Source organism: Otolemur garnettii, unplaced genomic scaffold, assembly GCF_000181295.1.
Source record: "Otolemur garnettii isolate 467f Iridium unplaced genomic scaffold, OtoGar3 scaffold00010, whole genome shotgun sequence".
In the NCBI taxonomy this organism is placed as follows: domain Eukaryota; kingdom Metazoa; phylum Chordata; class Mammalia; order Primates; family Galagidae; genus Otolemur; species Otolemur garnettii.
Genome location: NW_003852405.1, coordinates 15,158,870 through 15,176,140, shown reverse-complemented (window position 1 = coordinate 15,176,140; position 17,271 = coordinate 15,158,870). Strand labels below are relative to the sequence as shown.

Genomic DNA, 17,271 nt, shown 5'->3' with positions numbered 1-17,271 from the left:
AAAAGTTGCAAAAATCATTTGAACCTTAAAGTGGTTTGGTCTTCATTTGATAGGGCAATTTAATCCACTGGGACAAGCTGTACCAGACACAAAGGTTTATTAATTCTCAGCCATTCCCTCTGGCCCAGAAACTCAGGAAAGGTGGAGTCCTAGAGGCTGTGATGCCGTATTGGGGTAGCAGAGACCCCAGGAGGCAGCTGACTTGTCTGGAATCACATCCTTGATTAAAAGGCCACCTCTGCATCCCACACCCAGCCCAAGAAGCTAGTTTCAAACATCGAGGTTTTTGTTTTAATTTTAAAATAACTCACCTTCGCCACCAAGCCAGTATGACTCTTGCAGAAGGAAGAACCAAGGAAGTGGGGTCCCATAGTCCCCTAAAAATAGACAGACAAAGAGAAAAAGCTTAGGCAAGTCTCCCTGTCCCACCTGACCACAGTCCGATAAGACCCAGAATCTACTATCAGAGCTTCACATGGAAACGATAGGTGTGTATAGTTCACAAAGCATTATGTGGCTATTTGCAGGTTAGCATAAAGATTTCCCCTTCCAGAGTACTTTAATCCAGAAGATCATGGGCTTTTTGGGTGTTACCAGTAGCAGTAATACAATGATCTTGGTTGACATTCGTTTTCCAAGAAAACATTTTATTAAAGAATTGAATCATGTCCTTTTCGGGAGTTATCAGTTAATAATGATGATAATTGCTAACATCTGTTGGAGGCTCTGTCTGCGTCAGGCATGGCTATAAGAGCTTTCTATGTGATGAATAATGTAATCCTTAGGACAAGCCCAGGAGATGCCTGTAGGAATAGTATTCTGGTGGATAGGGAAACTGAGGCCAGTGCCCCTGGTCGCAGTGAGTCCATAGAAATGCAGGAATTCCTGCGTCTGGCTCTAATACCATTGTTTTTAACCCACCCCCATTCTACTGGATCCATCTGGGTTTCAAGAAAAAAGACTCCCAAATTGCTTATGCACTTTTCTTTGCAAGTTTTATTCCCTGCAACATGTGGCTTTTACAATAATACTTTTTTAATAGTTGTCACGTTTCAGGGCCTTTGCCACCACTGGACTGCAAATTCCTCAGGGCAGGGCTGGGTTTATCTTTTCACCCCTTTATTCCAGGACCTGGCCCCGCTGAGCCTCACATATAGGTGTTGCTCAACAAAGGGTTATTGAATGAATGAAAGCTTTGGCTGGGCTACAAGAAAGCTTTTGAATGAATGACAAATTTCAATTTCAGTCCAACTAAACTTCACCTATTGTATCTCTTTTCAAAGGCCTAGTGAGACAGAAAACAGTCTATTGAAAAAACAGGCTGAGCAAATTCAAGTGTCTTGTACAAAGTCACCATCACAGGGTGGATCCTGTCTCCCTCCAAAAAGATAGATTGGGGTCTGTGGCATTATACAGAATGTCCTTGGTCTTTGCCCCAGGTCCTGTGCAGGGCATAGATCTCCTAAAACCCTTGGAACTTCCTGAACGATAAGAGTATTTTTTTTTTTTAATTCATAATGAAACCCTTTCTCCACCACACCTGAGTTTTTGCTGATGTGACTCAGGATGGGGCCCCAAAATAGCTACCAGATGGGGGACTGGTCATCAAGGAAAGACCAAGCATGTGAAGAGAGGAACTTTCAGGACCAAACCCCAACCTTTGAGGTGATGACAGAGCCTAGGGATTAGGTTATAAAGACTCTCAAACAGTAAGATTCAGAGAGCCTCTGGGCTGCAGACCACTCTGAGATGCCAGGAGGATGAGATGGGCACTCCAGGCCACCTTCCTCTGTACATTGCCATGTGCATCTCCTCCATCTGGCTCTTCCCGAGTTGTATCCTTTCATATAAACCTGTGATTTTAAGGAGAGTACTGTGGCAAAAGTGTGGGTAGCCTGGGGCCTGAAATAGGGATGTCTTTGGGACTGAACCTTGTAGAGTCTGTGCTAACTCTGGATAGAGTCAGGATTGAATTGAACTGCTAGACACTTAGTTGGTATGGGCGAATCGGTCAATGTCAGAAAAAAAAAATACTCGTCTGATGTCCGAAGTGGTGTCCGGAAAGAGAGATAACAGAATCCTAATCCCAGTACCTCAGAATGTGGTGTTGTTTGGAAATAGAGTCATTGAAGATGTAGTTAATTAAGTTGAGATGGGGGTCACACCGGAGTATTAGTTGGCCCTTAATCCAATGTGACTGGTGTTCTGTAAGAAGATGGCCATGTAAGACAGACACAAGGAGAATTCCATGTGAAGACAGAGGATTGGAACAATGTGCCTACAAGCCAAGGAATGCCAGATTGCCAAACCCACCAGAAGCTAGGATGGAGCAAGGAAGGATCCTTCCTCTTCAGGTCTTAGTGAAACATGGCCCTGCCAAGACCTTGATTTTGGTCTTACAGCCTTGGGAACTGTGAGATGTCAGTTTCTCGTGCTTTAAGCCACCTTGTGGTACTTGGTTAAGGCAGTGTTAGGACTCTAATACATTCTTGCAGCTAGAATCCAAACCTCACCCCATGACTCAGCATAGAGATCTTTCTCCTATTCGGAGTTGCCACCTACTTGTTTCTGCCAACAAAGGCTGCCCTGAGATGACAACCATGAGTTGCCCTTCCCCATGGACCAGGCTCAGTCTCACTTTCCCCTGCCTGCTCTTGGGGAAGTGAGGGGTGCCAGGCCTGGCTGCCATAGCACAGGAGGCTGCTGGCTGACTTGGAGACCACTCACATGAAGATGAGATTTCTCTAGTTCCTAGGAAATGTTAATTTGAAGGAAAATCTAATTTCCTACAGAGTAAATACAAACTGATGCCAACAGCCGATTGTGATTCAGAAGCTCATTTTGCATGCTGCAGATTAGATATTTACTCAGTGTCCACCACATGTCAAACACTGTTCTGGGCCCTAGGACTATCGCAGTGAACAAAGCCAACCACATGCCAGCTGTCAGGGACTCATGTTTTACTAAGGGTAGAGAGCCAATAAATTCACCCATGAAGATGCATCATGTCAGATGATGATGTTTCCAAAGATAAGGTAGGGTGGGGGGACAGGAGCCCTGAAGGTTGTTTATACTGCAACAGATATCTAAATATCTTTGGTGGAGAAAGATCCTAGTGATAAGCTGACTTCTGAACACAGTCCCAAACAAAGTGAGGAAACAAGGCAGTAGATATGGGGGTGGGGGACATGCCCCTGGCAGGGAGATCAGAGATGCGAAAACCCTGAGGAGGAATTGCACTCTGCGTGTGGGACATCAATGAGGAGGCCGATGGCTGGGGCAGGGAAACACGGGATGGGACGGGGAGGGCAGCAGATCAGGAAGGTAGATGGAGGCCAGATAATGAAGCATCTTGGAGCCCAGGGATGGGGACACGGGGTTTTACTCTGAGTGAGAGGAAAAGCCACCAGAGGGATTTGAACACCAGGGCTGACACCACTCGGCCTGGATTTGGAAAGGATCTCTCTGAACACAGAGTGGAAAACAGACTGGTGGGAGGTGACGTTGGATGAACCAGTGTGGAGACCAGGGATCTGATTCTGGCTCTGTTTCTAAAGTAGAACCAACAGGATTTGCGGGTGGGTTTCTGACTTCTGGATTTAAATTTCCAATGCTGGTCTGAGTGCTCAACATCAAAGAGCTTAGAAAGGATGAAATTTAAACTAGATGAACGGAGGAGGGCTGGGGACATGAAGAACTCAGTTGTCTTTGCCCTGTGGAGGGGGCATGCTTACCTGGAAACACTTGGTCGAGGTACCAGGCAAGCAAGCCATAGAGGGCAGCATCTAGGAGCATCATCTTCATGGACATCAGGAAGCTGAATTCGTCCCCTTCCACGGGACTCTTCCCAATGTTGCTCCACTGCAGCCCCAGGCCTTGCTCTTCAAAGCGAACCAGGTACTCGGTGCCAAACCCAAATGCCACAGGAGATAGCAGACTCTGCAGGGGGCAGAGAAGGCACAGAGGGTGAGCAGAGTGTCCCAGACACCTGCATGGTGGGGAGGAGGACCACAGGAGAGGCCATGATGTGTCTGAGCCACCTCAGGGCAGTCTTCCCACAGGAAGAGAACTCTGGGAATGTCTCTTGGGACTCAGAGACCACCGCCCAGTACCTGGAAGGCCACCTCTCACCTGATCAATGGGACACAGGCATGGCAGTACAATGGGCAAGACAAAGAAACGCCACACAGCCTGATGCCCAAAAGGACCAACAGTCTTCCTGTTCTCCTTCCTACCTTCCCTCTCCTTTCCACCTCGTTCTTAAAGTCACACAGCTCTGATTTAAGCTGTTTTATGAGAATCCCACATGTAGGGTCCACAAAGTTACCAGTGAATGGTCTCATGACCTCCCGAGGTCTGTCAGGTCAGAATAACCTCAGATTTCACTGACTACCATCTTTCCCATCTCCATCCTGGAGACAATCATTTTCTTGGGTTCTCTGTGTAGAGAACAAGTCAACTGAACAGGGACCAGAAAAGGAAATCTGAAGAGGGAGTTACCTCCCAGGTTCCCATGGGTGGTCCCTGACATGGCAGAAGACACTGAGGACATGCAGGGGACTGTGCCATGTCCATGTCCTCTGCTCAAAGGTCTCTCTGAAGTTTGCAGGACCCTGCATGAAGTTCATAGTGCCTCTTTGCCAAAGAAAGAGATTATCTGTCTAAATGTTCACAAAAAAACATTTAAAAACTGTCAGCCCTCTTGCTGGATCCATGTACCCAAGAAGCTAGCTGTGGCCTCAGAGTGCCATCTGTGTATCCAACGATGGCCAAAACAGGCCAGCTCTGCCAACAGGCGGAGTCTTGAGGATTTCTTGCTACTAACCCATTGTGATTATTTTAGAAAATTGGGTGCTACATATGGCAGCAATTAACTTCTTATTTAACATGAAAAATAAAAGATAGACATGCTGGCAGCTCTGAAGCCAAATAAGTTTGAATGATGAGAACAAGTTAGACTCCCAGCAAGAGGCACGTTTCTCGGCTCCACAGCACAGAGACAGGGAGATAGCCACACAGGTGGAGGAAACTGCACCCTCCATGGCTTGAGGCCTGTTAGTTTCACAGAAAGTGGAAATGGCCTGTTTGAAAATAATTAAGAAAAAAAGACAGTGCTATTGCTTGGGTCTGGGAACCTTGAACTAAGAGGTCTCCTGGGCAATCAGAAGTCAGTTTCCGGGCTGGGCACAGTGGCTCACACCTGTAATCCCAGCACTCTGGGAGGCTGAGGCAGGTGGATTGCCTGAGCTCACAGTTTAGAGATCAGCCTGAGCAAGAGCGAAATCCCACCTCACCTCCCCACCTCACCCCACCACCCCTATCTCTGAAAAAAAAAAAAACACACACACAAAAAATAGCCAGGTCTGGCTCGGCGCCTATAGCTCAACCGGCTAAGGCGCCAGCCACGTACACCAAAGGTGGCGGGTTCGAATCCCCAGCCCGGACCCGCCAAAACAACAATGATGGCTGCAACCAAAAAATAGCCGGACGTTGTGGCGGGCGCCTGTGGTCCCAGCTACTTGGGAGGCGGAGGCAGGAGACTCGCTTGAGCCCAGGAGTTGGAGGTTGCTATGAGCTGTAATGCCATGGCACTCTACCCAGGGGGACAGCTTTAGGCTCTGTCTCAAAAAATAAATAAATAAATAAATAAATAAATAAAATAAAAAATAAAATAAAATTAAAAAAAAAATAGCCAGGTCCCTTCTACTTGGAAGGCTGAGGCAAGAGAATCACTTGAGCCCAAGAGTTTGAGGTTGCTGTGAGCTGTGACTCCAGAGCACTCTACCAAGGGCAACAAGTAAGACTCTGTCTCCAAAAAAAGAAAGAAAGAAAGCCTGGCGTGGTGGCTCACGTCTGTAATCCCAGCACTCTGGGAGGATGGTGGATTGCTTGAGCTCAAGAGTTCAAGGCCAGCCTGAGCACGAGGGAGACCCCATCTCTAAAAGTAGCTGGGTGTTGTGGTGGTTGCCTGTATTGCCAGATACTCAGGAGGCTGAGGCAAGAGGATGGCTTAAGCCCAGGAGTTTGAGGTTGCTGTGAGCTACAATGACGCCAGCACACTCTACCCAGGATGCCAGAGTGAGACTCTATCTCCCCCCACCCCCCCAAAACGTCAGTTTCTGGAGTCCTTTCCTGGCCAGAGAACCTGACTGTGGACAGGTCCGTTCTGTACCCCTTTCTGTGTGACTATATAGCGTGTTAGAGAGCCACACAGCACAATTCTGATCCAAGGTCTTTTGAAGTGAAACAAACACTTTCAATGGAAGTCGACAGACAGAGGCAAGCTCCCTCCCTTTGAATGTGGCTCAAACAGTGGGGGGGGGGGGAAACTGAGAGAAATGGGCCTGCTGGCTCTTCAATCTGGGTAAACAAAGGGACCTGTGAGTTGAACTGGTTTTTTAATGACTTCCTAGGCAAGTTAATCAAGCAGGTTTGGTGAGGAGTTGTTGTTAGGTCACTCAGGGTGAAGGCCGCTCCCACCTGTACCTTCTGACTTTGCATAATAACCTTTTAATCTTATGTTTCCTATGCCAGAAGGCAGAGTGGGCCTCCTCAGAGGGCCTGCTGTGGCTGCAGATGCTAAGGCCTTCAGGGGAAACGCATCGGAGGCAGGGTGAGCCTGGGGCCCCTCACCACAGACATCTTCAGCTGGGCTGTCAGCTGGTCCTGCCAGGCGAAGCACAGAATGTGCGGCAGATACAGGGTGAAGTAGATGACGCCACTGCAGGCTGCGGCCAGGTTGGCCTTGGAGAAGAAGGTGCTGAGCAGGAAGCACTGCATGATGGTGGCCGTGGAGAAGGCCAGCAGGAACAGGAAGAGGACGAAGGGGTCGCTGTAGTGCAGGATTCTTCCATGCTGAAACCAAAGAGGCCACGGGTCAGTAATTCCCACGCATGGCCAGGGCATGGTCACCACTCAGGGGGTGGCCCCTGTGCAGTGCTGTCAGGGGCTCCAGAGCCTTCTGCCCAGAGGGGTCTCTTCTGCCAGCCTGCTGTTAGTGCCTAAACTTCCACGAGGCCCACTCAAATCCCATGATGGCCATTTTCCCTGAGAGCGGGAACACGCTAGTTGCCTGCTGGTCATTAGTAACGTTAAAGAGATTAATTGGGAGACCATGAGGCTGACCACTGGGCTCCAGCACTCTGAGCCCAGTGTAAGCAAACCAAAACCCAACTCAGAATAACTTAACCCACCAGAAACTGCCAACTGTCCCCTCCCCAGGGCCTTTCTACTAGAACCCAACAAACTTCATCTCTGTCTTGCTTCCCCACCTTCCCAGGGGAAGCCTGAACTGTCTGTGGCCTAGGCCTGTTCCTGAATGGCTGCTGTTCACTCCAATAAGCTCTTTAAAACATGAATGTGCCCTCCAAAATGCAATGTGCTCATGTTAATCTTTTAATGGTAATTACCATGTGACGTGTTTGGCCATTTGGGCCTGAACTTTCATAAAGAAAATTTTTTGTTTCAATTTTTTAATTCAAATTTCTGTTTGTTTCTATTTAGGTACTTGCTTTTCTAGGGTATTATTTTGCACATGGATATTGTTATTGCTTTCTAGAGTTACACTTTTAACACATAACACATAAATAAAATAATTAAAAACATTTATGTAGATATGGAATTAGTACTACCCTTGTAGAATGGGCATCCTTACTTCTCCCCTCAAAAAATTTGGGCAAAAAAGGGCACATTATTGGCTCAGCACCCATAGCTCAGTGGTTAAGGCGCCAGCCACATACCCAGGGCTGGCCGGTTCAAACCCGGCCCGGGCCTGCCAAACAACAATGAGAGCTACAACACCAGGGCATGTGGTGTGCACCTGTAGTCCCAGCTACTTGAGAGGCTGAGGCAAGAGAATTGCTTAAGCCCAAGAGTTTGAGGTTGTTGTGAGCTGTGATACCACAGCACCAGGACGACATGGTGAGGTTCTGTCTCAAAGAAAAAAAGTGCACATTGTACATAACAAAATATGAGATTAAGTAAGCAAATCCTTAGTGGGAAAGAAAGTAGTGCAGAGAAATCTGCCTGGAGCTGGGCAGGAAGACCTGCATAGGGTCTTGGGGTCTTGGAGCAAAGGAGGGTGGTGAGAGACCACCCCAAACAGGCTTTACAAGGTGCCTGGGGCCTGGCCTGTCAACCCCATCATTGTACTTGTATTCTGAGATTTGCCACTCACACAGGTGAAAATATCAGCAATGAATCCAAATCACTTGGAAGTAGATCGACTCTTCCCCACCCATGAATATCACAGAAATACACAGACCTTGTGGGTGAAACTTAGTACCCTTCACATCAACTGATGAATCAATCACTTTACACTAGGGCAGTGGTTCTCAACCTTCCTAATGCTGTGACCCTTTAATACAGTTCCTCATGTTGTGGTGACCCCCAACCATAAAATTACTTTCAGATAGAGGAGTGGTGTCTTGGTTCCTAAGACCATTGGAAATATGTGTTTTCTGATGGTTTTAGGCAACCCCCGTTAAAGGGTCATTGGACCCCCCCAAAGGGGTCACGACCTACCGGCTGAGAACCGCTGTACTAGGAGATGAATGGAAATTTTCAAATGTGTTCGACTTTCCTGGTTATCCTATACCACAGGCATCCTGTGAGGAGATGTACCTTTGATCAGTCATAAAACACATGTGAATGAGGTGGAGGTCCCCTGAGGCACTGGGTCCCTCTCAGTAAAAGACAGAGCCCTTAGCAGTCTCTGTCATGGCCCCTGAGGGCTGAGTGGAGCGAAGGTGCCATTTGCCTGCTCTGGCCACCATTCCTCCTTCCTGCCGCCATGGCTGCCAGGCACTGACAAGACAGATTGAGGAGTACAATGACACAAAGTGCGAAGGGGCAGGGTTACCGGACGAGACCAATGTTTAACCAGGAGTGAAGTCTGAGGAAATCTAAACAAGTGAAAATCAGAAGGACTCAGAGCTCTTGATCTTGTCCGTCAGAGAGCGCTCCTTAGCAGCCTGGCAGGCTCTGCTCCAGTTCCTTCAGCAAGTCTATGGCTGAACACGTGGCTTAGGGCTGGAAGAATGGTAGGATACCTGTTGCTGTGCTCCGAAGAAGGAAATCAACCTTTTATCCTACCTCAGAACAAAGCCCTGCAAACCTGTAGATCTATGTAACGTCTCACCCATTTAAGCCAGCCAGCGACATGAGTCACTCAGCTGACCCTGCAGTTTCACTGGCTGGCTGTGGCTTTCTCTAGAGACCACTTTTCTCTTTTGTTTCTACCAGCTTGACTAACAACGAAACCTCCCCATTGTCCCTGCTTCCAGCTTCTTTCTGGCAGAGTTGAGGTGGGGAGGAAGGGAAAAGGGAAAGATGGGAGAGTCGATCAAAGGGAAACCCTACTTTGGTATGGAAAGCTGTTTCCGTCATCACTGGAACAATGTTCTGGTTCCCACAAGGAGGAACCCCTCTGTGCAAGAAACTCTGGGTGAGCATTCTTCACCTCACATCCTAAAAGCTTTGAAGTCCCAGTGGCCCTTCTCAGGAAGGCAGACCTTAATGTCCTTTTCCAACAACAAATCAGGCAAAGTCTCATGGCCATTTCAAGTTTACGCATTTTAACTCCTTTAACTCTGAAGACCCAAAGGGTCTTGGTACTAGGAAAAGGAAGAGACTGAGGAGTAGTCAAAAAATAAGGGACCCCTAGAGGAAAACAAGGCTCCGCTTTTCCACCCTCATCTCTATAGAGCAGTGGTTCTCAACCTGTGGGTCGAGACCCCTTTGGGGGTCTCCTGCATATCAGATATTTCTATTACAATTCATAATAGTAGCAAAATTACAGTTATGAAGTACCATGTTTCCCTGAAAATAAGACCTACCCTCAAAATAAGCCCTAGCAGGATTTCTATGCATTTGTTAAATATAAGCCCTACCCTGATAATAAGACCTGGTGATGGGCATGGTTATGCAGCGTATCTGCATAGCCACATGATGCATTTCAGTGGGGAGAGAAGACATCCCCTGAAAATAAGCCCTAGTGTGTCTTCTTGAGGAAAAATAAATATAAGATAGTGTCTTATTTCCAGGGAAACACGGTAGCAATGAAAATAATTGTATGGTTGGGGGTCACCACAAAATGAGGAACTGTATTAAAGGATCATGGCATTAGGAAGGTTGAGAACCACTGCTATAGAGCTTTGGTAACCTTGAGCACTTAAAGCCAGAATGCTGTTTGTTCAGAGTGCCGTCTCCCCAGCATTTGTGTGCTTTCTGTTGTTTTTTCATTGCAAGTCGTCAGCATTTGTTATGATAGGACTTTAGCACAGGGGTTGGCTAAGGCTCATGAACTAAAATAAAATTTTAAGCCTCCTGCTGACTGAATGAAACCACTCTTGGCCAAGGGGACCCAGAGAAACCTTAAAGCAGAGTTCCCAGCCATGACAGGGTAGAAGGTCAGGTACACAGAATGTGTTTTGGTGAAGCCCCAATAGTGTGGCCATAATGGTGAAGAACAGGCCAGGTTTCCTCTCCTAACTGACTTTCCACATTTCAACCCTAGCCAGTTGTTGGAATGGTAATCCTAGGAAAATACTCCCTCATTTCCTCTGTGCTTAAAAAGGGAAGACCCTTTGGACACACACTCAGCCTGTGCTGGGCTCTGCTGATGGCAGCTTCTGCGGATAGTCACGAATGGGGCTGGAAAGCCTTTGTGGACAGCGGCTCCCTGGGTAGAAGTATGAGAGGGTTAAGTGCTATGATCCAGGGGCTCCTGGGGGCAACTCTGTCTCTCTGAGTATCTTCGCTCTCAGTGAAAAGGGTTGGAGGCCAGATGTCATGATCTCTTGGGTGGCAGATGACTAATCCAGGTACATGTTTGTCAACAGGAGGAAAGGTGAGAGGAACAAAACTATTCAAGATTTTCTGGCCTTCCTGTCTGGCTTACCATGATGAATATCGTCAGGAGGAAGATGCTCATTGACATGATAGAGAAGCTATCCAGGAACCAGGTACACCAGATCACTGCATTGGAGACACCCTGGTTTTTCAAGGTCTCCTTCAGTCTCAGCTCCTTCTCCAGGACGATGCCCTTTACAGTCATGGAGACAGAGTAGATCCATGCCAACACCATGAAGATGGGGAAACAGCGGTTCAGGATGATCATAAAACTAAACGAGGAGGAGGGAAGCAGAATAGTCAAGTCCCCTACACTTGATAGAAGTAGAATCAATGTTTGTTGAAGGATCAAAGCCCAGATGGAGGGAAAGGAAAGCAGAAAAATCTCCACTGGGCATTCAATGGGCTGGAATCTTCAATACATTCCACATTTACCCTGAAGCATTACTTTTCCTTTAGAGCAAGAAGGTGGCTTTCTGGTTAGCTGAGATGAATGCTGTGCAAGTACAATGTGAAAATCCAATTAGACCGTCTATGTCCCAAAGTACAGACCTTCCCTGTAAGGTCTTGTAAGGAAAAGACTGCAGACATGATGAGGTGGATGGGATTAAAACAAGTAAGTCCACGCTGACATGGACACCTCAAAGAGTAGACCACAAACAAAGGGAACTGGTGGTGGTGAGACCAATAACTGGACTCCCCAGTGAGGTCAGCGAGCCTGGCACTGTCTGCCCTGGAAGGTTACACCCTAGTTACATAGGAAGATAACTAATCAGTGGGGCACTTTGAGAAGCAAATGATCCATCAATAGACCAGTAACCCACCAGCCACTGACTCCACCAGCCCTGCACAGGTGGAGCAGACCCTGGGACAACCACTCCAGCAAGCAGGATAGATTTGACAGACTAGAATTACTTTGCTGTGAAGATTACCCATTTTCCCTGTGCTCAATGTGCTAATAAAGCCCTTGGGATTGTTATCTATGGAAAACCATTGGCATCGTCACAGGAAGGGCTCAATCCCAGCAAGCGGGGGAGGTTCACTCAAGATGGCCCTTGGTAGAGAACTGGGCCTTTGCAAAATACGCAGTCCTGGGACTGGCCAGCAGAGGACTCTCTCGCACTGGGTGACTCTGCTGCCTTCTGTCCCACACCCACCCTGCTTCCCTGCCAGCCTCTCCCATTCCAATCCTAAAAGTGGACCTGGGCGGGCTTTTACCTCTGGCTCCACTTCTCATCTCTGTCTATTGTCCAAACCTAAACTAACTACAGAATAGCCACTGTCATATAGTTAGCCTTCTGGAGAGGAGGGGCTGGAGCACCAGCTGGACAGCTGTTAAGAGAGGGTTTCCGGGGTCCATACTGAGCTACTGAGCTTTACGTTACTGTCTCTCCAGCTGGCAATTTGACACTACCCTTCTTTAGGCTGAGTGTGAGTGTCGCCCTCCTCCCTGAACCCCACAGCCAAATACACATACATTGTAGTGAACTTTCTGGTAGGTCTTTCCTGGGGGGGTTCAGACCCCATCTGCCATGGCAAACGAGCCCCCTTCCTGCTCTGTCTCTCTCTCTCTACCACCACCTACACCCATATTCAGCAAAACTGTAGGCTGCTTGCTTGCTCCCTACTAGCCAACAGCTGACCAGGCGTGGGGCTGGAGTGGTCAGGGAGGCAGAGCCTGGGCACATCCAGCACGCTCCCCCACCTTTTCATTACGCATGCATCATGGGAATGTTAATTAGGGAAGGAGGTGCATTACTCCAAGGCTCCTAGGAACCAGACCTACTTGTGATGCAGAGCCTAAATTTGCTGATTTGGCAATCACTGGGCAAACACTCTGACCAGAACCCTTCCACATACCAAGCATACTACTTAGTGGGAAATTTATTCAGCCTTCGTCCCCTACCCCAGGCTCGCTTCCTCACTTTAATTTTCTCCTTTCCTTTTCCACCTCTAACACCATCTCTCTCCCTGCTACTGCACTGGCTCATGCTCCCCAGTCTGACCCTAGTCCCTTGGACTCTCACTAAAGACGCTGAAGCCTCAGGAGCACCCCACTCCACCCCACCCCACCCCAAAGCCCCCTTGGCTTGTCAGGGAGCAGGATCAGGAGCCTGGGACTTACGAGTCATCCACGAAGCAGGGGTAAGGCATCTGCTGGAGGTAGATTCCAATGGGAACCTCAGCCTGGCCCTGGCTCCTTGTGATCCCCCGTTCAACCATGTCCTGCAGATAGGCAAACCCACCCCAGATGTATCGGAAGTCTTCCACAGGGTCAGCTCTGGGCCCAGAATCCCAGTACCTAAGAAGACACAGGAGGGAGGGACATAGGATGGGTACAGGAATGGCCAGCTCACTCACTTCCTGAGCACAGGGTAACCTGAAGCTCCCTCTCTTCACCTTTCTCCTAAATGCTTTCAAACTACCCACTTCTGTTTCGAGTCCACAGTTTAATCTCAGCTTTGGATATGAGCTACAGTGTGACTCTGTCAATGCTTTCATTCAAGGACCCTAAGTTGAGCTTTACAGAATATCTATTTCCTCTTATCTAACTTAACTTTATTGACCTACAGGCTGAGTCCAGTCTCAATCCTGTACTCTCTACCAAATGTAATTTCCCCCTGCCTTTGGGGAAACCCAGCGAGCCCTGTCTGAAGCATCACCTGTCTTTGATCTTATTGGTTTTCTCCACCACATCGATGTCCATCCGGATCTTGTACTTCACGTGGCGGGGGAGGGAGCTGGTCCAGGGATACATGTCAGGGAACACCACGCCAGCCCAGAACCTGTTTTCCTCCAGCAGAGACAGAGCTCGATGGGTGAGCTGAATTTCATCATCGTAGCTTTCAAACTTATCCAGGACCAAACACTGCAGGTAATCACAAGGGTGGAGAGAGTTTTCAGAGCAGCAGCTGCAAAGACTCAATTGTGCCAAAAAGGCAGAGGACAAGGGCTGCTACCCCAGGGGATGGGTCCAATGCAAAGAGACCTATAAGTTTAATGTTTGCTTAACTCCGGAGTCAGTGTTAATTTTTCAATGTGTCAAGATGTAGGGCCAGAAGGGGACTTGGAAGTGCTGACTTGCTCTAATCCTGCAGAGTTAGTGAGGACCACCCTGTCCAGCTGTCCAAGGCTGTCCAAATATGCAAGTCCTCAAAATGACAAAAATACTCCTGGCTCTCACTCCTCAGCATGGGGAGGCGAGGGAGTGGGGTCACACTGCTTACGGGCTGCTTTGAAGATCAGAAAGCCTGATGATAAAAGAGTTTTAAAGAGAGAGAGAAACATTCCTAGCATTGAGCCTTCCTGGCTTTCTCCAAATACACAGGATGGCCAGCTGAGGGAACAGGGAAAGTAACAGCCAAAATGATTGAATTTAAGACATCATTCCAATTAGGATTTTACAACAAGCAATGCTGCTAGAGGAAGAATTTCTCTAATCTATTCTTTTTTCTCCCCCTGGAAGAGTAAAAACGTTACCTGCAAGAGAGCAAAATTAAGAATTAAAAAAAAAAAATCCAAATATGAGGGTTATGCACTTGTATAGATTTGTTAAAGCATTTATATCATACTCACATCTGCTTTTCCCTTAACCTCTCACCCCCACAATCATTAAGGGCATTCGTGTTGATGCTTCTTTCTTAAAATGTAACTCACAAGAGGTCAGGTGGCCTTGTCTTCTTTACTTTGCTCACTGAATACTTAGATGAGAGTCTGCAATGTGCCAGAGCCTGCTGGGCTCTAGGAACACAGGGAGGAAAGATAAGATCTCTTCGAAAGAAACTCAAGACCTAACAAGGGAGAGGATTGGAGTCAACCAGCAGTCAGCACATGGAAGGAGCAGGTTCTGATGAAAGCAAACGCAGTGCGCCCAGTGGAAGGACACAGCTAATCTTCCTGGAGGGATCAGGGAAGGATGCTTCCAGGAAGAGACTCCTGAATAGGAGAAGGACAAGCAGGAATTGGCCTTGAAGAGGAATGCAAGGAACCTCAGGCACAGGAAACAACGCATGTCTAGGGACTCGCCGCAGGGTAGAGTAGTGGTTCCCATCCTTGGCTGAGCTTTAGGACCACTAGGGGGATTTAAAGATACCTGTGTCAGGCCCCACCCCAAACAATTAAATCAGAATTTCAAGAGACAAGGCTGGGGCATCCTGTTTTGGAAAAAGTACTTAAGTAGTTGCAAGGCCAAGCTAGTTAGCATAAAGTGAGCAAGGCAAGTGTGACAGGCCAGAGATGAGCCCTAGAGAGAAGGGTGGGACCAGACTGTTTGCCCTAAGGGACTGGGCAGTGTAATCAACTAGTGGAGTTCAGAGCTGAGACATGGGGAATCTTGGGCCAACCCTAAAGAGCAGTAGGAGCCACTGTAGGGCGGTAAGCAGAGGGTGACACAGGGGGTCAGACTATGCTTCCTGAAGATCACTAGCAGGGGGCAAAGAGTAAGGAAGCAGGAAGGCTCCACTGCTATGCATCAAGGCTTTAAGGACCAGATTAATCCCAGATCAAAGAGCCCATGAGTTACCTAGAATCCTCATTTTACTGAAGAGGAAAGTGAACTCCAGGACACCTGCCTGAGGTCACACAGATGGGAAGTGACAGAGCCTGATTCCTTCCCCACTTTGTAAATGTAGGCCCAGAGTTCTTTTCACAGGGCTCACAGCTGTCTTGCAAAGCAGGCCGAGCAGCCATGATTATGTACCCTCGCTTCGCAGCCCAGGGAACTTGGGCTCAAGGAGGCTAAATAATGTTCCCAAGGTGTAGAGTAGGTCTCAAACCCAAGTTCATCTGATTATACGCTATCCCCAGGAGAAATAGAGACATGAGGAAGGCGGACAGATTGTAAAGACCCAACCATCAAACTCTGATAAGAAAACAACATAATCAAATTCAAGTGGGAAGGCACAAAGGAGGGGAGAGTGGACAGGAGAGGGGATGGGGACGGGTGAGAGATTGGCAAGCTCTCACCTAATGGGCACAGTGCAGGGGTCCTCAAACTTTTTAAACGGGGGGCCAGTTCACTGTCCCTCAGACCATTGGAGGGCTGGACTGCAGGCCCTGGGACAAGTCGGCTGCTAAGCAGGATAGGCAGTGGTGGCAAAAACACCCGGCAGGCTGGATAAATGTCCTAGGTGGGCTGCAGATGGCCCGTGGGCCATAGTTTGAAGATGCCTGGTGTAGAGTATATGGCACACCTCTTGGGTGCAGAGCTCAACTACAACTTGGACTTTACCTAACAAATGCAAACAATGTGACCTAATCATCTGTACCCTCATATTAATCTGAAATTTAAAAAGAAACAAAAACACAACTTGCTCCCAAAACTCCAGAGTGCTTCTCTCCTGCATCTGACTCCAGAATGCCTTGCTGAATCTTGCCCCCAGTGTCAGAGCGCACAATGTGGTGTTACAAATCACCCTCCTTGGGCCTCATGAACTAAACTGGCCGCCTCGGGCTCCATGCCCTGGGAGTGGGCCCCATGTAATATTCTCAGTCTTCCAGATAGAGAGAAAACAAAGGAAACCATTAATTTTCTAGCGGATATGGGCAGAGGAACACAGGTGCATGAAAAAATCGAGAGGGCCAAGGCTTAAGCAACACCATACTAAAGAGATAATTCTTTTAAAAGGAAATGGAATTGGTATTTCTTTAACAATACCAGTAAGTGCAGTCATATATCACAGAGTTAAGGGATTTGGAGAATTTCCTTTCGTCAACTGTTCTCTTGCAAACAGCATCGCCCAGCCTAACGGGGGCCAGTCCTTAAATAAGATGAAGGACTGAAGTAAGTCACGCCCCCAAAATTCTCAATAAATGTATGTTTTTTTCTAGATGGAAATAATATAAGACTTTCTAGTCTGTAAATACAAAATAAAAGCAAATTGCTAACGAACTTTATGGCCACGCTGTAGTTTGTGTGTGGTGGCCAGGGATGGGGGTGAGGATCCAGTATGGAGACTGAGCCCCAATCCAGGGCGCTCCGTGTTTGCCAGCCTTTTACCCAATAGCGCTGCTGTGGTGACAGAGGATTGACAGTCTGCTGCTCAAGCAAGGAGGCTTCAGAGCTCAGCTCCTGGAGTACACAAAAAACACGCATTTAAGTTTGCTTTAGGGAGGCACCGACTGCAAAGATGAGTAATTAAGTAATCTCGTGTGATCAGTTTGTCAAATGTAGAGCTGCGTGTATGGAATTGGCAATTAGAGTGAATCCGAAATTCAGTTTCTAAAATGAAAAACAAAATTATTTGGGGAGATGAAAGGTCTGCCTTGGGCTTCACGTCGTGTGGAGAATGTTCTCCTGGTTCACTCAGAGTCCCCGGGCATTTGCACAAAATCTTAGAGTCTGGGGGCCTGATGACCTTGCTTTGCTGGGGAAGAAACTGGGACATCAGTCAGCAGCAGGCTCTGAGTCCCTGCCTTCAT

General features: G+C 47.8%; 1 protein-coding gene across 1 annotated transcript in view; it reads right to left on the bottom strand.

Annotated features, from left to right (window-relative positions):
• Positions 1 to 17,271, bottom strand: part of ABCA4 (ATP binding cassette subfamily A member 4) — a 126,490-nt gene that overhangs the window by 60,228 nt on the left and 48,991 nt on the right. The window contains exons 12-17 of the mRNA XM_003784271.3: positions 13,515 to 13,720; positions 12,977 to 13,153; positions 10,901 to 11,123; positions 6,634 to 6,855; positions 3,735 to 3,939; positions 312 to 377 (exon numbers count right to left, since the gene is read on the bottom strand). Coding sequence (XP_003784319.2) covers positions 312 to 377; positions 3,735 to 3,939; positions 6,634 to 6,855; positions 10,901 to 11,123; positions 12,977 to 13,153; positions 13,515 to 13,720 — 1,099 coding nt within the window. The remainder of the gene's footprint in view (positions 1 to 311; positions 378 to 3,734; positions 3,940 to 6,633; positions 6,856 to 10,900; positions 11,124 to 12,976; positions 13,154 to 13,514; positions 13,721 to 17,271) is intronic.